This window comes from Tetrao urogallus, assembly GCF_951394365.1.
Source record: "Tetrao urogallus genome assembly, chromosome: 19".
In the NCBI taxonomy this organism is placed as follows: Eukaryota; Metazoa; Chordata; class Aves; order Galliformes; family Phasianidae; genus Tetrao; species Tetrao urogallus.
The window spans coordinates 786,280-806,294 of NC_136832.1; the positions used below are offsets into that span (position 1 = coordinate 786,280).

General features: G+C 60.6%; 2 protein-coding genes across 2 annotated transcripts; both read right to left on the reverse strand.

Moving 5' to 3' along the window:
* Positions 1 to 1,279: 1,279 nt before the first annotated feature.
* Positions 1,280 to 1,780, reverse strand: RNF224 (ring finger protein 224; the record flags this gene model as incomplete). Its single annotated transcript, XM_079544671.1, has 1 exon — positions 1,280 to 1,780. One exon carries the CDS (start codon positions 1,778 to 1,780, stop codon positions 1,280 to 1,282), a length of 501 nt encoding a protein of 166 aa, XP_079400797.1.
* Positions 1,781 to 7,635: 5,855 nt separating this feature from the next.
* LOC306953756 (uncharacterized protein) lies at positions 7,636 to 8,019 on the reverse strand (the record flags this gene model as incomplete). Its single annotated transcript, XM_079544728.1, has 1 exon — positions 7,636 to 8,019. One exon carries the CDS (start codon positions 8,017 to 8,019, stop codon positions 7,636 to 7,638), a length of 384 nt encoding a protein of 127 aa, XP_079400854.1.
* Between the last annotated feature and the right edge of the window lie 11,996 nt (positions 8,020 to 20,015).

The following is a 20,015-nucleotide window of genomic DNA, read 5'->3' on the forward strand; positions in this document are numbered from 1 at the left end:
CTCTGGACAGGGAGCATAGCATCTGCAAGTCCCCATCCTCAGCTAGGGCTGCACACCACAGCAATGCCTCCTTTGGAGATTTTGGGCTCCTAAGCCCAGCCCCATGGCCAGCACCAGGTGTGGCTCTGAGCATCCCTGTTCTACAGCAGTAGCACTAGGGCTGTGCTGGTTGGCAGTGGTCCTGAAGGCACTGCACAAGGGGATTGAAATGGGGTGCCCAGACAACAGGCCAAAACCATTCCCAAAATGAAGCGATGGAGATGCAGGTGCCTGGACTCTGCTATACACAGCTCGGGGCTCCGACTCTTCTATGATAGGTGACACCAAGTGGCAGAACTGTGAATGTGCTGCGCACACCGTGGGTGCCCCACCAAGTGAGCGCACTGGGATCTTGCAGCTGCAGTCCTGGCACCTGGCGCAGGGCAGAACTGAGGTGGCACCGTGGTGCCCAGCAATGGGATGCTGCAAGAACTCATCAGCCACATGGAAATGGACTCAGAGTCCACCCAGCCCTCCCCAGGAGCTGCATTAACATCACCCTAGTGCACCCCAGACCTCCACATTTGGCATCTGCTAAGCCCACATTGTGCTAGAGCACAGCAGTTGGAGGCAAGATCAATCCAAAGAGCCCCAGTGACAATGTCATCCTCAATTTTCACTGTCCAGCTGCCCCAGTGCCCCATATTTCTCACGCAAATGACAAACAAAGCAAGCAAAGAAAAGCAATTGGGCAAAGCGGGTCCCTGCTTCCTGCTCTGGGTGCAAGACTTGCCCCGAGTTAGCATGAGGATGAACAACAAATGCAACATGTGCAGCTTAGGAGATGTTTAATGGATGTGGGACCTCCAGGCTGTGGCACACTCCCTGAAGCATCCCTGAGTCAGTGTGCTGTGCCAGGCTCCCATGCCACCTGTCCTGGTGAAGGTGTCCCCACTGCAGAGCTGCATTCATGAAGAAGCTGTGCTGTTAGGTCCTGGGAGCATCTGTGATGGCTGGAGCAGGTTTGAAGCTGCCGGAGGGGTCAGTCGGCAGGGTGAAGGATGGGAGCACTCTCATCCCCCTTGTTGCAGCCCAAATCCCAGCAGAATGGGAAAAAGCCCATGGACAAGCTGGAGCCCTTCCTAGACTACCAGAACAACCCCACCACTGCTATCCACAATGACTCTGGGGCGTGGCGTGGAGATTCCCATAATGTGACCCAGGCAGCACCCCAAGAGCTCAGCTTGGAGGCACAGAATGCTTCAGTCCACCAAACCCTGCTGTCCTCATGTCCCCACATTCAGATCTCAAAAGCTGCCGTCACCCCACAGCAGATGCATGGCCGGCAGCAGCCACGGTTCGGTGCCCGGGGCACTGCGTCCTGGCACAGCCCCAGCGGCTGCTGAGTGACCGGCGGCTCCTTGCACAAGTCCTTGGTGGCCACATCCTGCAGGGAGCGTGCGGCCACCCGGGGATGCTCCTTGTCAGCCTTGACGAGGAGAAAAGTGGCCAGGTCGAGGTCGAGCATGGTGACACCGCCGCGTGGTGTGGGCGTATTTTGGCGGCACTGTGGGCAAGGGATCCAGCGCTGCTCATTGGCGACAGCGTCCAGGCGCTTGAGGCAGGTCTGGCAGAAGGTATGGCCGCAGTAGAGCCGGCGAGGCAGCCGGCCACACAGGTCATATGAGGAGTAGCAGATGATGCACTCAAGCTTCTGGCTGCCCCGGCTTGGGGTGCGCGTGTGTGCCTCGGCACGTGGCCCCCCGTCCTCTGCACAGGGGCTGCTACCAGCCTGGGACATGCTGGGGGGGGGAGGAGGGTGGGAGGGAGGAGGGAAGAAAATGTGTCAGTGCTAAAGCTGGGGAAAGGACATCAGCTTGTAGCCGAAGTGCAGGAAGCAGCTCCATGCAGCTGGAGTGGCTGTGGGTTCCTGGGGCTACTGGGGACCCTGCCCTATGGTGGGCTCTGGGGTGCCCTCATCCATGGGGCTATGCTATCCATGTGTCACCCTGTGTCCCCACCGTGAGCTGTGCTGAATGCCCCTTTCCTCCCAAAAGATTTGGGGGTGGCCGGATCCCAGTTGCCTTCATGGGGCTATGGGTCAGTGGGCACCATGGGGTGGGGAGGAGCTGGGAGCTGTGCACAGAGGGCCAGGCCATGCCACAGCCCTGCTCCATGCCAGCCCTGGAGCACTGTGCTGTGGATGCCAGCAGCAGGGAACATGCAGGTTGGTGGGGGGGAACTGGGGTGGGTTCAGCATCATCTCAACACATTTGCAACCCTCTCCCAGAGATCACCAGGACCCCACTTCCTCTCCAAAAGGCATTTTGGTCCACGTGGGTACCCCTTCTTCCCCCATTCCTGTCCCCCATCCCTACCTGAATGCTCTCCTCCCCAAGTCCTCAGGGGAGGCGGCAGAGGGGCTGCACCACCCTGGGGGGCTGTGTCAGTCCTGGGAGCAGCATTGGGTCTGGCGACTGCCCGGCTGCGTAATGTGAAGGGGCTCGCCTTTCAGGGGCAGATGAGTATCAGATCTGCTGCTGGAAGCCAAGCCTGGGAGATTGGATTACGAGCACCCAGATAACAAAGCCCTCTGAAATCGAAGCCCTCTCCTCCTGGGAGCATTCGTTAGCCACCTGTTCTGCCTCCTTGGCAGGAGAAACTGTTCCTGTGAGACCAGGCTGAAACACAGGAGGACACAGGCTGTACCTGGGCAGCAGCAAAGTCGTCTCCATCTTCATCCAGGCACCTCTGGGCAGATGTCGGCCAGCAGACGTCCCATCGCCCTGTGGATGCTCTGGGACATGCATGGGACAGATGTCACCAAAAGGTGAGGACAACAAGGGCTGGGCTTGGGGAGCTTGGGCTGCTACAGAGACACCACAGCTTCTGCCTGGCACGTGGGTTCCACGTGCAGGGAAATACAGGGAGACGGAGTCCCTGCACAGTGCTCTTCTGGAAACGATGCTCATTGCCAGACTTGGGGGGCAGAGCCTGGACCCTCGGGAGCTCCTGTCAGGTCCGTGCTGGTGCCTGGCCCGGGGGTAGTGGCAGCCTGGGGCGAGTAGCAGCGTCACAGCCGTGCAGGGAGAGCAGAGGGCTTGGAAAGACAAATCCAGAATCCCGGAAGAGCACAGCCAGGAGCCCTCAGCACTTCTGCCTGCGGGCAGGAGAGGGCAGCAGGCAGCAATGCAGGCAGGAGCGGGTTCCCAATCTGTTCCCACGAAGCCAGAACTGGAAGAGCCGGAGGGGGCGAGGGGGGAGTGAGCTGGAGACCGAGACCCCCGTGCTCGGGAGCAGAACAGTACCGCAGCTTTGGGGTCGAAGCAGTTGTATCCTGACGTGTCCTCGGCAGCACAGACCGGATGGGATCCCACTGCCGGGACCGCGTTGGGGGTAGCATCCCCATGCTGGCAGCCAGGGCAGCGCTGGGCATACCGATGGGCACTGGGTGCTCCATTCAGTAACCATCTGCTCGGGGATGGCTGGGCACCCGGCAGCCTGGGGATGTCCTGCATGTCCCAAAGCTGGCAAGGAGAGCAGGCTTAGGGGGATCCCATCAATAAGTGCCTGCACAGAGGGGCTGTGGGGTCTCTGAAGCCACGCGGTCCTGGTCACCCTGTGCTGCAGCAGGGATAGGACCAGGTGGACACTGAGCTGCCTCCAGCCTCAGCCCTGCTGTGATTCCTGCAGACTGGGACACATGGGACCTGTGGTCAGGGCTGGGGTGGGGCAGGGAGACCCCTGGGTGGCATGGGTACACTGAGGGACATGCTGCCTGAAACCAGCTCAGCTCTGCGTGCCCTGCGGAGACACCCAAACCTGGGCGCGGGGCAATTAGCAGCAGCCAGTGGGTGGGAAAAGTGTTTATCTGTTCCCAGCACTCAGCTGCAAACCGTCCCAGGAGCCGTGGGGACCTTTGGCACTGCAGAATAGGGAGAGGCCCCATCTGCAGAGTACAAAGGTCTGCTACAGATGAGCCGGGGCTGCGCATCACCACCCACACCGCACCCACATGGGACAGCAGCGCCCTCCCCACACCCAGCACCCTGCCAACACCCCACCTCTATAGAGAATTGCCCCTATACCAACACACACAGCGCAAGAAAGAAGTAGGAGGAGTTGGGAACCGTGGTACAGTTGGAAAACTGTGACCTTATTGCTGTCGTGAAAACATGGTGGGATGGTTCACATCACTGGAATGCCACCGTTGAGAGCTATAAGCTTTTGTAAAGGGATAGGCGAGGTAGGAGAGGTGGGGGAGTTGCCCTCTGTGTTAAAAAATGGATATACCACGAGGAGCTGCCTCTGAGAAACAGTTGGGAACAGGTGGAGAGCCTGTGGGTTAAGATTTGAGATCAGATGAGTAGAGGACAGCTGGTGGTCAGGGTCTGCTGCAGGCTGCCTGATCACAGGGAACTGATTGCCTAAACGTTCTTGCTTCGGCTGCAAGAACTGTCATACTCACAGGCTCTCATCCTGGTGGGGGATTTCAACCACATGGATCTCTGATGGGAAAACAACACAGCAAGCTGTAAGCAATCCAGGAGACTCCTGGAATCCATTGATGATAACTTGGACAGATAGATCAGAGGCGAAGCGTTGCTGAACCTGGGGCTCACCAACATGGAGGAGAACATTAAAGATATAAAGATGGGTGGCAGCCTGGGCTGCAGTGAGCATGCCCTGGTTGAATTCATAGTCTTGAGGAATGTGGGCCTGGCAAAAAGTGGCTTCAGGACCCTGAAATTCAGGAGGGCCAACTTCAGGCTGTGTAAGGAGCTGTTGGATGAGATCTCCTGGGGAGACAAAGGAGTGGAGCAAAGCTGGATACTTTTCAAGGACGCCTGTCTGAGAGCACGACAGCTCTCCATTCCTCAGAATAAGAAAGCAGGCAGAGGAGGCATGGCATGGCCTGGCCAGGATGTGCTGGTCAGGCTGAGGGATAAGGGCACGTACAGGCAGTGGAAGCAAGGATGTGTCACCAGGGCAGAATACAGGGATGCTGTCCAGACATGCACAGATGGGATCAGGAATGCCAAGGTGCAGATGGACTTGCAACAAGAAGGGATTCTTCAGGTACAGAGGTCACAAGGGACAGACCAAAGAGCTCCTCTGCTAGATGGGAAAGGAGAACTGGCTACAACAGACGTGGAGAAGGCTGAGGCATCCAATGGGTTCTTTGCCTCAGTCTTCACTGGCAGCCAGGATTCTTGTATTTCTCTCATCCCTGAACATCACATCCCAGAACCTCTAGGTGGGATCTGGAGGAGCAAATTCCCCCGCACTGTGAGGGCAGAGCAAGTCCGAGGCTGACTCATGAGAATGAATGCATACAAGTCTATGGGGCTGGATGACATGCATCCCAGGGCTGATGTGGTTGCTGAGCCGCTCTCCATCATGTTAGAAAAGTCGTGGCTGTCAGGTGAAGGGATTGTCCCCCCTCTGCTCTGCTCTCATGAGGGGGCATCTGAACGACTGCATCCAGTTCTGGGGCCCAGCACAGAAAGGACGTGGAGATTTTGGACTGGGTTGGACCCACAACTGAGGGGTTGTGGGTGTCCATTCTTGGATGTGGAAGGGGCCCCGAGCAGCCTGAGCTGGGCTTGATCTAGCAGTTAGAAACCCTTCCTGCCAAACTGTACCTGATGATCCTTGTGGTCCCTTCCAACCCAAGCCATTCCATGGTTCTATGATTCTTACAGAATTAATGATCCCATGAACACAGGCAGCACCCATCGCCCCCCCCCGCCAGCATCACCCAAAGCCCCACGTGGCCATCCCAGTGCCCATCCCCAAGCCCTCCTCTGCCCACCTCAGCTTAATCATTGCCCAGGGGCTGGCAGGCGGCGCCCTGCAGCCGTGTTTGTCATCTGCCCAAGGTTACACAGAGCGAAGGGCAGAGCTGACACACAGTGCTGCTGCAGGGAGATGGGCTCTGCCCCACGGCACATCCCCACACGTGTGTCACCATCATGCCACCACCTCCACGCTGCGGGTGGGCTCTGGGGTGGGGAAGGGCTGACAGCCAGGACAGGGAGCCCACAAAGCAAACACAGGTGGGTGGGTCAGTTTGTTTCGCTGTCAGCACTGCTTGTCTCCATGTCAGCACTGCCAGTGTCCAGACAAGAGCTCCTTGTGCAGGACGTGTGTGGAGCCACATCCCTGCCAGCATCGTCCTGTGAGAGGCAACACCCTCTGGCACCCATCAGCGTGGGATGTGGGCCAGGTGGAAGAGCCAAGCTGGCAGGGCCCCATCCCAAGCCTCTGCCTCTCTGGCCCCGGAAGTCTTGGGGTGATGGGAACAGAGGAGTAGTGGGAAACGAGGGGTGGTGGGAACCCGAGGGGTGTTGGGCTGCCAGTGCTGGTGGGCTTCTATAGGGGTGGTCACCCACAGAGGTAGGCTTCCAGTGCTGGTGGCCTCCCAGGAGTCGCAGCCAGCCCAGGCAGTGCCATGAAGGCCCCCATGCCCCAGCTGCCCCAGCCAGGACCCCAGCTCTTCCCCAACCACCCCCAAAGCTGAGTTCTCTCTTTCTAAGGGCTGGGACTACACACAGGGCTAGGTCAAGCACTTGGGCAGCATCCCCAGGCTGGCCACAGTGGGTTGTGCTGGAAGCACCCAGGTAGGGGGAGGCAGGAGGGGGGCTGGCAGCAGTGAGGTGAGGAGCTCAGCCAGCGGTGAAGGAGTTAAGCTTTGGGGAAGGGCAAGGACTGCGTGCCCCCCACACTGCACTACAGAGCCCAGCTGGAGAAGCAAGAAGTAACTTGAGGATCCCGGAAAAGCAAGGGCAGAGGGAAGAGGCGTACCTTGGCAGGGCAGGAGGTGGCTGTCATTTATTTGTGGCGCACTGAAGTCATCCGCTCACACCCGCGCTCTTTCCAGGCCCCTGCCCCATCCCCGCAGCCGCCACAAGTGCTTACGCAGCTGCCCCAGGACAAGGGCTGGTTTGTTCCCCAGTCCAGACCTGAATGCTGAGCTGCCCTGGCGTGCTGTAAGGAGGGCAGTGGGCCCCGCTCCCACTGCTCGCAGTGCTCAGCAGTGGCAGAGGGCTGGGGATGGTGCACTGCCAGCTTCGTATGGCACAGCAAAGGGTCCTGGCACCCCAATACCTGCACTGTGCCAACACTGCTCCAGAGTGCTGCCAGCACTCGGCTCTGCTTTGTCTGTCTGTCTCTCCTGCCTCTTTCCCTCTGTCAGGCGAGCGGTGTGGCAAGGAGTGGTGGTACCCCCTGAGCTCATCACTGCAGCACTCCGGGACATTGCATGGGGACACTGCTGGGAGAGGGCAGGGCATCCCCAGCCCAGGCAGGGATGCGTTCCTGACCACTCCGCACTGGTTCCCCAGACAGGGCACAGTGGGAAGCTCAGCTCAGCACCATCCCCATTGTGAGCACTTTCTCAGTGGCATCTACATTGGCACACATTGTCCCCAGGGTTCCTTGGCCTCCGCTGGGTCAGCAGATCGAACCTTCTCCCCCACGCTCCATTCTGAGCTCTCAGGATGCTGCAGGTGTCCATCACTGGTGCAACTGGCTGCACAGCTCACGGGTGACAACCAGATGAAATCACCTCCCAGCAGCCAGAGCAGGCAATGGGGCAGCGAACCGGGGTGTCCAGACCAGGTGGCCACATCCCTGCACATCCCACCTGTCCCCTTAGGAGATGACACAGCAGCACTTTCTGCAGCAGGGGAAGCACCTGCGGCAGCCGCTCCTCCTGCCATCTTCATGCCCTTGGCCCTTGGGTGGCTTGTCCAGGGTGACAGTGTAGAAGGAGTTGGGTGATTCCCCGTTGGGCATCTTCATGCTGGCATAGGGATTGAGAGGCCGGGACCAGGACTTCTCTGTGGAAACGGGCTGCTTGTCCCAGCTGCCCGCCTGCTCCTCTGTGCTGTGCACAGGCACGACGGTGGGGTTGGCAATGATGGTGGGTGATGCAGGTTCATCCTCCAGGTAGCGAGTGATGAAGCTCTGCTGGAACTGGGACCGTGGGATGTTCACGCTGGCGTAGGGGTTCTCCAGGGTAACACCGCGATCCATGTCCCCGTCTGTGCCTGATGGCAGCGCTCAGTCCCCACCTCCTGCAAGACAGGGACCTCATGAAGCCAGGGCACGGGGCGGGTAGGTACCTGTGGGGACAGTGGGGAGCAGAGCACTCCCATGTCCCTGGCAGCCCCCCAGGAGCCCAACAAGTGACCCGTTCGTGTGGCCCTCAGAGTGGGGCGACAGTGAAGGTGACACCTGAGCAGCCATGGGGGCAGGCGGAGTGCTGGGGCCAGGAAGGAGCAGGTGAGGCGGGAGCTTCGGGAGGGCGAGCCTGGGAGAAAGGGGGGAGTTAGGAGGGAGAGAGGACAGACGGAGGAAGAGAGGAGACAGGACGGGTGGGAAGAAAGGGAACGGGGCAGGGGGCCGGGGCGGGGAAGGCGGGGCTCGGGGCAGGGGGCTGCCGGTACTCACCGAGCCGCGCGGCTCCGGCCGGCTGCACGGCGGCTCTGCCCCGGGCTGCGCTTCCTCCTGCGGCGGCACAGCTCGGCCCGCCCCGGCCCGCCCCGCCCGGCCCCGGCAGCCGCGCTGGGCACTGGCACGGGCAGCGGGCGGCGGCACCGCGCACCGCACCCTCCGCACCCCGCAACCCTCCCAGCCACGCTCCTCCTGCCCCCAGTCCCCTGCGCACTGTTTCCCGCAGCCCGGAGGTCTCTTGAGCTCCTCCTGGCTGCGTCCCTCCTCAGTGCTGGATCCCCACTGAGCTCCACAACACTGTGCCGGTGAGAGTGGCACAAACCAAAGGGGCTGGACCAGAGCTGCCCGCTGTGGAGATGGGCAGTGGGAAGGGTACAGGCAGTTCTGCTGTGGGACCTTGGCTTCATACGAGCTGGAACCCACTGAACAGAGCCTTTTCCACAATGGATTTGAGAGTCTTAACCCTGTGCCTGCCCTCAGGGCATCTTTAGGGAGTGAAGCACACAGGGAGGGTGGATGAGGGGCGCAGCTGGCATGAAGCTTGGGTCACTGGCTCTGGACCAGCTGTGCTGCAAAAGGAGATGCTGATTTCCAGCACCCTGTACCAGAGAGCGGGCAGGGATGTCACACAGGGACACTCCATGTGAGACCCAACTCCCAGTCCTGCACCAAGGTGAGGCTTTTCAGAAGATGCCAACTGAAAACCCAGCCCCCAGGCCAAGCCCCACTGCCGTGGATCCTTCCACATTCCCAGAGCCACAAGGCCAGCGTCTCCACTATCATCAGCTGCCAGGCCTTCCCCAGCTCCCCACCTCTGCCCCTGTGGAGCTGTGGGCTGCCGGCAGGGGCAGCACTCCCCAGCTCCTTGCTTCCCATTTGGAAGCAAGGATGGAAGCTCCCTAGATGGATCTGGGCCAGCACCTGCATGAGGACAAGTCGCATGGAAGTGGCACCACCACAGCCTCACTGCTACTCTCTAACCTCACAGGACACCCGTGTGTCCCCTGTGTGTCACCCCTGGGTCCAAAGTGGGCATTTTGCTTCAGGCTGCAGGACTTCGGGCTGTGTTCCTGTGCACCACATCCACATGTCAGGTGCTTGGGGACAGATCCCCAGGCATGGGTACAGCTCCTGTCCCACGCTGCCTGCAGCCACATGGTCTCTCCTGTGTCAGTGGCCAAACGCTGCTGGGCAGCACAGGGCTGCTGCGGATCCCCAGCTCCAGCCATGTCTCTGCCGTAGGATGATGCTGTGGTCAGCACAGACACCTCCAAAGTGCAGAGCCCCAGTGCCTTCCCACAAGCGGCTGAGTGCAGGATCCCATCCCACGGGGGAGCTGTTGGGATGCGGGAATGGGGCCGTGCACGTGGAGCTGGGGAGCAGCGTGGCTCCGAATCGCTGCTGACCCCTCCGGGACTCGAACTACGTTTCCCACAGCACTTTGCAGAACGAACTGCCCCGTCCTCCGGGTTCTGCGGGACAGGACTGCATTTCCCAGCCGGCCACGCCGGGAGCGCCGCGCGTAGTGCGCCGAGGTCCGCAGCGCCGGGTAAGTGGGGCTGGGGAGAGCCGGGAGAGGTGGGACCGGGTGCAGAGATCGGGGTGGGCTTTGGGATAACTGCGAGGTCGGACCTCCCCAGGGCCGCCCGGCTCCGTGCCTCAGTTTCCCCCCAGCGCGGGGACCGGGAGGAGCGCTGTGGCACCACGGCACCCAGCGTTGGGTGGGAAGAACCCGCAGCTCCTGATGGCAACGCGGAGCTGTCTCCCCAAGGAAAGACTCCTGCATTTATTGAGATGTAGGCTTAAAAATCCACGACGCAGCGTCCTGCCTGCCATCCCTCTGCCCCGCCGTGTCGCTGCTCGCACGGGCGGTGTCGCTGCGGGACCCGGCAGCAGCTGCCCTGCGCTCTGCCCCCGCGCCCCACGCACGGCCCCGCTCACGAGTGGGCTCCGCTTACCGACACCTGCGGGGATCCCCATTGCCCGTCCCCTCCCGGGGGGGTCTCAAAAGCGAAGATCCCATCGCTAGCGCCTCGGAGAGCACTGCAGTCTCTGTGGTCAGCGGACAGCCTTCATACGAATTCCCCCCCATCCCCGCTGCCCCCCCCGTGGCAGCTGGCAGCGCTGGGGGATGCTCTGGCCCAGCCCACGCTCTCCTGGATAATGTCGTTGCGCGCAGCCTCCGGCGCCGGCTCGGCTCTCTGCAGCCTCCGGAAGCCCTCTCAGCTCTAGCTGCTGCTCTCCTGCTCCAGAGCTGGTGGCCTGCTGCTTCCCAGCCTCCATTTACCAACGGGTGATCTGGTCTTGTGCCAGCTCTGTCTTTAATCCCTGCAAGGGTGCCCGGCAAGATGAGGGCTTCAGGTTCCTGCAGCAAGCAGGGTGTGAGGCTGGGGCTGCTGTCCCCAGGAGGGATTGAGGTTCAGCAGCAGCTGCTTCCTGGTACCAAGAGCTTCCCCAAAACATCCTGTGCTTTGCCCATGTCACACCATCTCCAAAATCCATGCATGCTCCTGTGCATAGACACGTCCAGTTTAGCTCCAAGCTGAAATTTGGGTGCCCTGCAGGGAAAGGAACAGGAGCAGCTACAATCTCTTTAGTCTCTACAGAGTCTTTACCAAGTCAGCTTTCCTGCTTGAGAGTAGTTGGGCTGATGCCTGAAGCCAAAATGTCCCCAGCACTTGGTGAATTCGGGCTCACAGCAGCATGCCCTTCCTCCCCAGAGCTCACCAGCCCTGTGCCATTCCCAGGGAGCTTTGACCCAGATTCTCCCACATTCTGAGAACCAAGGCTGGAGGGCACAGGGCTGGGTTCAGCAGGGAGGGCTGGGCTGGACAGGGCGGCTGGCAGAGCCAATGCTCCATACTGATGCATTTTATCTGAGATGCTTGTAGGGTGAAAAACTCTCTTGAAGAGCTACAATGACCCACAGGATGCTCTTCAGGCATTCAGCACTGAGTTCCAGTCACTGGTGAGGCAGCTGCTGCTGGTGCCTATGCCAGCTCCTCCTTGTTTTCAGCACAGGGAACATTATGGAGCCATGGGTTTGTCTCTGCCACCATAGCAGCCTGGTGTTTTGCTGGTATTTGTCCATGGGACGTTTGTACTTCACCCTGCCTGGGCAGGCTGGGGGGTAAATGGGAGGAATTAGAATGATTTTGCTTTCTTCTGGCAGATGCTGAGAACCTGGCAGAGGAGGAGGTGGAGGTTGTGGCACGCTGAGAAGCACAGGGACATGCTGCTGGGAACACAGCAGGGTGGCTGTGATGACCCTCTCCATCCTGGGGACAATGGTGAGAGCCCTCATCCCAAACATTTCAATGGCAGAGGGCACAAGCACAGGAGGGGTTCAGCAGATGGGCACCAGCGTGGGCATCCTGCCCTGACCCTGTGGGAAGCACATCACTCCTTTGGCCACCACGTCATTCCCCAGGAGGGCAATTCAGAGCAGAAAGCCTGGATCTGCCCTTGGCAGCATCCAAAAGCGTCACCCCTCCTCCTGTCCCCAGAACCGGCCCATCCTGTGGCAGCCACATGACAAAATCCTTCAGTGTCTGTCTGTCCAGCACTGTGCAAGGGACAGACAGTGCCAGCTGAGAGCTGCAGCCACGCACCTGGTGCTTGCTTTGCACATATGGAAATTATGGGCAGGATATGGCTCCAGCCTGAGCTCCGAGCAGCGGACCCAGCTGTGGTTTGGGACTACTGTGATTTGGGACCAGCCGGACTGCAGCCGATGGTTGCTTAGGAACTGCACACTCACAGCAAGAAACGGCTGAGAAGTAAGGCGTGTGATCACTGCAGAACTGCCTCGTTTTCTGCAGTTGTCGGCAGAAAAAAAATGCAACTGAAAGGCAGGAGCCACCCGAGGTGCGTGGCATTCTGGGCGAGGTGCAGGAGGGGAGGCTTCCGTGGTCACGACACGAGTGCTGTCTCTGTGCATCCATTCTCCAATGGACAAGAGGGAGAAGAAGCCCCACTGGCGGAGGCAGCATGCAGAAATGTGGGACTGCACAAAATGGGAAGCTCGAAGGGGCAGACCCCTGGAAGGCACCGGCACTCCCAGCAGGTCCCAGTGTCCCCAGTGCAGGCAGCCCTCCACAGGTCTGCAGTGCAGTGAATGCTGCAGGGACAGATCTGAGCACAGCAGTGAGACAAGCAGTACATGGCCCTGGGGACAGCTGCCCACCCTGAGGCAGCCCCACTGGTCACAGGATGCTGCTTATTGCGTGCCAGCCCTCACACTGCTACTCTGCATATGTCATTTTATGATGTCCAGGACAGGAGGAAGGTGCTGGGCTCAACAGCTTCCAAAATATACTCCGGTCTTCATGGCAGGGCCATGGCACCCACCGCACGGCCCATCATGACCAACTCAGAGCTTTTTGGTGGTTTTTTTTGACAAACACCAGAACCTACAATGATCTCACAGGACACCTCACCCCACTCGAGCTCTGAGGACCCTCACAATCCCTCTGTTAACCCCAGAACACCACAGACAGTCCCACCACAGGGAATCCTTCCGCCGGGGGCCGCACTCCTGTCCCAGGGCTCTCACAGTCACCAGACCTGCACCACACTTTGGACCGGTATCGCATGGGTCAGCCCCCCCCCGGCTGGCTGCCGGGTGTCCCCATGCAGGAACCAGGCCAGCAGCTGCTTTTCTTATCGCCGCCTGCACCCGTGTGCTGTCCCTCTCCCCTGCGGCTTGCAGCCCAGCTCACGTGGGGGCTTGGCAGCAGCACAGGGAAGCTTGCATTGTGGCTGCCCACTGTGGCCGTGCTGCGGGAGAAAGCAAGGATTTCCTGGCCTGGAGCAAGTCCTTCCCGTCTCCTCCCTGCAGTCCAGTGCTGGGGCTGGGAACCTGCCCAGGAGGCAGCAAGTGGAGCTGAGGTGCTTTGATTGGCATCGCACTCCAGCACCCACACGGTGCCCCAGCAGCTCATTCCAGGCACAAAATGCCTAACTGGGGGACCATGGGGATGGGGCTGCTGCGGGGTGGCCTCACAGCATTGCACTCTTGGGAAAAGCCCACTTGGGGAAGTGACCCATGGTGGGATTTGTGTCCCTGGGCTGCAGCTGCCATCCCTTGCTCTGAGCTGGGGGCAGCCCAGAGCGCAGCCAAGGGAAAGCATTTGTGCACTGAAAAATGGCCCCAAGAGCCCCAGCTGGGGACACCTGGCCCGGCAGCTCACGTGCACAGGCACGGGCCTCCTGCTTCAAATATCAGTGCTCCTCTGAGCTGAGAAATCGCTTCCTGCAGATGGAGGGGCCAGGCGTGCTGCTGGCAGCAGCGCTGACGCACAGCCATGCTCAACCACTTTTGGTTTCACTGTGAGCAGCTGTGTGCAGCGACGCCGTGACCTCGTGGTTCAGCGGTGCCACAGCCACACAGAGATGTCACATCAGCTGCAACGAGGGACGTTTTTAGGCTGTTTCCTGTTATTTTTTCCATGATGGGGAATTCCATGTACAGGGGATGGCCTCAGTGGGAATGGTTGTCACCTCTGCGCTGACCCGGTGCCTCTCAGAACTTTGCCATTGCCCCACCAGTCCCCATGCTGGGGACAGCATGGGCATCACGTCCCCAGCAAAGAGCTGGGCTGGAGCAGGGGCACTGTACCCACGGGAAGCTTTAGGCCCGCTCAGCACCCAGCTCCCAGCCAAGCCCTTGGCTCCGGCTCGCTCTCAGCAGAGCTCTGCTTTCTGTCCTGCCGCCCGCTTGTCCTCGCTCGGCTCAAACAGTCCCCGTTTGTTTGGCTCTCACTGCCGGCTGGAGCTGGGGCCGCGTGCCGGGGCCGCCTATGCACAAGGGCCCCTTGTTTGCTGCCGCTCACCGGCCTTCCCCCTCCTCGCTCACCCCTCTCCTGCTGTAGCAATTATCCCAATTAGCCATGCCCCTCCCTGCTGCGGGCTGCCCCACAGACCCCCGTCCTTCCCTCTCCGTGGTGGTGGCATCAGCACTGCTCCATGCGTGGGGACACCCGATGGGCCACCGCCATGGGGACGTGGGCACCTGGGATGGAGCTGCTTGCTTGGAGTGGGCTATTGCCAAATTCTGGTGTCTGGAGGCTGTGGCTCCCTGTATGCCCTATTCGGAGGATGAGCATGGCACTGCCTGGTCCTGCAGCTGCCAGCCCTGCAGCGTTGGCTGCCCCACATCGCACTGGTTTCCATTCTGTCCCAACCTCAGGGTCAGGCAGTGTGGGCGCAGCTCGATGCCTTCCTCTGCACTACACACCTCAGCCGGCACCTTCCTCCCATAGCTGCTGGCCTCACAACACCTAGGGCAGGCGCATGAAATTTCCACTCGCCGACGCAGGCTGGGGTTGTGGCTTTCCCCAGCCATTCCCATGCATCAAGGCCGTCTTCCCCTCCTTAGCCCTGGGATTGTGCTGGGGGTCCTTAAGCAGGAGCACCCCCAGACAGGGCAGAGCACGGCAGAGCATTTATTTCTTCACCCTGGCAATGTGCATCCCCTATGAATCTGGGCAGACAGACCTCACATTCTCTGCCCATGAGCTCTAGGGTGAGCAGAGCCCCACTGCATGGTGGCAGCGTGGAGGCGAGACCCCCCCAGCAGAACCACACAGCGGTCATGCCAGGACACAGCATTGCAGTGCAGGCATCAGGAGGCAGTGCAGTGCTGCTGGGATGGCTCAGAGCACGCCATCTCGTGCTGACAGCAGCCCTGAGCTCCCAGGGTTGGAGCTTGGCGTCTCGAGTCAGCCTGTCTGCTCCCATTTGTGTCTGCCGTGTTTGTGAGCACTGGGCTCACACAGCCTAGCAGCCCCGTGTTGCTGCAGCCTCCTGCACCACTCAGGGTCCTCCCATGACCCCATCACACATCAGCAAAGCCCTGTTCTGCACTTGCCCTCGGGTGTGCACCCAGAGCAGCACTTTCATCCTTGTCGACAGGACTCATCCTCATAGGAGTCCTCATCCTTGTCCAGGAATGCTGCAGAGCATCCTGCAGGCTGTGTGGTGCCTGGAGCTCTGCACAGCTTCCCGCACCCCCCAGATCCATGCATGCCCCTGACACGTAGTGTCAATTCACAATGGTGCAAGTCTGTGCACAGCGCTGCCCTTGGTGGCTCCCCCAGCAGCCAAGTCCCCTTCCAGACTGCAGCTCTCTCTTCCGGCTTTCACTTGGAGCTGGCCCTGGGGTAACGGCTCTGTTCCCTGCACCCTGTGGAAGCACCTAGAGGATGGAAGAAATCAATAAGAGGAAGGAGGCAGTGGAAACCAAGGCCAGGTGATGCCCATCAGCCCTGGAAACCACCTTGTTACTGGAGCACCCCACAGCCATCACTGCCATGCAGGAGGAAGCCCCCTCCTGTGGGAGTCGGGTACTGCCCATTGTGCTGCCGGGGAATTCCCAGCTCCCCAGGCCCCGGCCTGTCCCAGCTCTGCGCATCACTGCACTTTTCCTGTGCTCTGCGCATCACTGTACTTTTCCTGTGCTGAGCCCTGTGCTGCAGCTCTGCGTGCTGCACGCTGTGCTCAGCCCTGCTCAAACCACAGCAAAGGCACAGGCACCTGGGGCCCCATGTTCCCCTATAGCCGCAGAGCCGGGCGGGCTGCTGCACACCCACACTGCTCCCACAGGTAAAGCAAAAGCCTCGGGTTCAGCTTCACCCCCAAGTGAGCTGGAAATGCAATGCAGTGCTGTGTGCGCAGGTGCCAGCTGCCCAAGCTGGGCTGGCACGATAGCAGGAGATCTGGGGCTGTGCCCACACCCTGCTGGGGACCCAAACAAAGCAAAGCTGGGGACAGCAGAGTCACAGCTGCAATGACACAGTGCATCCCTCCCATACAGCAGTCCAGGCACCAGGGCTGCTACACTGACTCCCAGCAGAAGAGCTGGAAAAACCATAGCACCGCTCCTGAGCCCCAGATGGCTGAGCACACCCGGTCTGCAAGCAGGGAGTTGGGGGGTCACGGTCACCACGGCCAGGAGGGAGGTGATGGCAGTCAGACCCCCCTGCCTCAGTTTCCCTTCATCATGTCCATCTGTCCCATCCTGCCATGGAGCACTGGGAGGCATGGGGGCACTGGGAGGCGTGGTGGATGTGCAGCACCAGCGGTGTGATTCAAGCATAAAGATAATGCTCATCACTCCTGGGATCTTGGTGGGGCTTTTGGAACCCACAGAGACTGTGTGTACAGAATTCAGCGTCCCTGCAGCCCCCGGGTGCATGGCAACACAGGGACGAGACATGGACATTATGGGAACTTTGCAGATATTCTGAGCACCTCATTTCTCATGTTGGGGGTCGTGTACAGGGTTGGAAGCCCACAAAGAACCACTTCCAACCCTGCAGATGCATTCAAACAGTGCACAAATGGTCAGGGCCTGATGGCCCCCAGCCCACGCACTGCTGCTGCTGCAAAGAGCAACCAGGGCAGAAATAGCAGCTCACAGCAAGAATTCCACCGCCTCCTTGGCCAATGTTCCAACAGCATTCCTTCTTCAGAGCTGTGTTGGCTCACCCTGGGCAAGCACCCGTCTGTGGGAGCCCAGCCCTGACCCTGCACTGCATGGGGCTCACCCTGTGCCATTGCAGCAGCGCCACTTCAGCTGGGTGCAGTTGGGATCCTATCCTGACCCCACTGCTGCTCAAGACTGCGCAGAAGGAAAGAGACAACCAGGTACCTGATAGGGCCCAGCTGAGCACAGCTGCTCTCTGCAAAGCTGGAAGTGAGCTCATTTTTGGGTGCATTATCAGTGTGCTGAGTGATTCACCTGTACACAACCTGGTCATTGCAAGGAGCTGGCTGCATTTTGGAATGAGCTGTTGATGTGTACAAGGCCCAGACAAACAAACTCCGTAAGAAGAGTGGCAGGCAACAAATAGACAGGACATGAATCATCAGCAGGGCAGGTATGCAGGTGGCTGTGGGGACACGATGGAGCACAGCGTGTGCCGGGAGCTCAATGCTGGGGCAGTGTGCAGCGCCGGGGCTGTTGGCACTTGTCCTGTTGGATGAGCAACAACCCTATTGGAGCAGATCGCTGAACGCACTGTTAATCCAGATGTGCAATAAAGTGCTGAGTGTGTGACTGGATCGAGCAGTTGTGGGGTGATGGGGCTGACAGGGAAGAAATGTAAGGTCAGGTTATCTTATGGCATAACCGTGTGTATCTGTGTGGTTGCACCATTGGTGCTACAACTTGCACTACATCTGTAGCATCAAGGTTTGGAAATGATGGATGTATGACACTGGGAAGCAACGGGCACCTTGGCACCAACACACTTTTATTCAGCAGGAAGGATCCCTGATAGTATTTGTGATTGTTTTTAAATAGAGCTGTTGCTTAACTTGCCAAATAGCAGTGTAATAACGCCGCGTGGCTGGGTCAGCACAGGGATGCCACAGGAATTAATAACAGAAAATGGCTCACACTCACTCACTTCCTGCAATTTCCTTTGCTCTGTGAGTTCAGGCAGAACACATCGGTTCTTGCTATCTGCATCCAAAAGTGCCAGTGGGAAACCAGGCAAAAAATGACATGGAGGACAGGGAAGATCAAAGGGAATCTCTGTTTTGCACCGTGAAGATGTGGGACAGCAGCAGCCCCATGCCACATGGGGGTGGTGATCAAAGAGTGGCACTCGAAGGGACAGCAGCAGCAGGGGGACAAAGTTGAAAATGCATAGGCTCTGTACATGTGAAAGCAGCAGTGTGAAGCACGGTGCCCATTTCTGGTCCCAGCGCAGCCCCAGACTCCACAGCTCAGGGATTTCATTGTGGTGAGTGCTCAGCGGAGTCCTGGTACAGAGATCCCTGGCTGGAAATGGGCACTGCAACTAGGGAGGAGAAGCTCAGAACCAGACAAAATCCTGAGGCCAGCTGGCCAGAAGGAAAAGGAAGAGAGCAAGAGGGTGCCAAAGGTCTGCCCAGCAGTACCCAAAGGAGCACAGTGAGCACCCTGCTCCAAACTGAGAGAGCAGCCCTGCACGCTGCACTCCTGATGCTGAGTTGGGTGCCCAGAGCCGCACACTGTGCCGAGCCCAGCAATGCCACCTTTAAAGCCATGGCACAGCAAGAGCTCCCAGGAAGCGGGATGATGCTCAGTGGGGCTTGGACCTCAGGTGCGTGTGGGGGTTCATCTGCAGAGCTGGGCAGCAGGTCTGGCAACGGAGCCGTGGGCTGCAGGTGGGCTGCGTGGGGCTGGCCCAGCAGCAGGGCCAGGGGGCAGCGTGCCATCGGCTCAGGACATTGCTCAGCCCGAATCCCGCGTGGCACGCAGCGACATCCCCGTGGGCTGCCTCCCTAACCGCCCCAGCAGAACTGCCCCCACCAGCAGCGCAATGCTGAGTCACCGCGCCCCCCCCTCCCCCCCTCCCCACGCCGTAGCTGGGGACGACACGGAGCGGGCGGACCCCCCGGGGGGCAGCGTGTTGGGGAGAGGGAGGGCAGGAAGGAAGCGGGGCCGAGCCCCAGGGGGGGCGGCGGCGTGCGGAGGGGGCGGGCGCGGGGCGGAGGGCGATGCGGCCGCGGGCCCCGCGCTGCCGCTGCTGAGCGAGAGAAATGTGAGCCGGCTGCACCACTGCAGCGGCACTGCGGGCGCCGGGAGCGCGCAGGGAGCGCGGCCGCGCCGCCGGCAGCGCTGAGCCCCGCGGGACGGCGGGGAGGGAACCGGCACCGCGCGGAGCCGCTCGCCTGCACCTGCCGAACCCAGCCGAGCCCCCCCTCAGCCCGGCGGCCGCTTGCATCAGCCCTCGGCGGGGCACGGCGCGGCGGCCGGGGGGGCGGCGGGACCGAGGACGGGGGCTGCCCGGCTGCGGGGCTCTGCGGTGCCCCCAGGGCCTTTGTCCGAAGGATCGTCTCTCCCACCAACGCCGGGAGCGGGGAAGCGGCCGGAGGCTGCCGCCGGGCCGTGGGAAGCGGGAGGGAGGCGGCGCGGAACCGGCAGCATCCCCGCGGAACCGAAGCCGGAGCCGCATCCCCGCGCCTTTCAGATAACCTTTAGCCGCACCGAGCGGGGCCGGAACGAGGCGCAGGGCCGCACCGGGACCCTGCGTCCGGAGCACCGTCCGCAGAGCCGCAGCCCCGCAGGTAAGGACGGTCGCGGGCCGGGAGCATCACCCTGCGGGCGCGCAGGCGCGCATGTATGCCGGGGCACATGTATGTGCATGTATGTACGTGTACATGTATGTATGTGCACGTGTGTACGCGTGTATGTGCACATGTGTGCGTGCACAGCTGGGCTGCGGCTGTGGCTGCGGCTTTGCGGGGCTTTGCGCTGGGAGCGGAGAGCAGGAGCCGGGTGTGCGGAGAGCCGGGGAGGACTGGGGGGGGGGCTGCGTCGCCCCGGGGGTTCGGTGTCGCTGCGGGGCCTGCGCGGAGGGGTGTGACGGCGGACGCTGCCCGGATGGCCGTATCCGTGCGCTGCTGCGGGTGAGTGCGGGGGCTTCGGGGTGCGGGGCTCCCGGGATGCCCGTGGGGTGCGGGGTGCGGGACGGGATGCTCACAGGACCCCACAGCAGTTCCCCCCCCCCCCCCCCCCCCCCCCGTGTCACCCCTCGAGGTCAGCCGGGCTCCATCCCCAGCAGCTCTCGGGTATCCAAGGC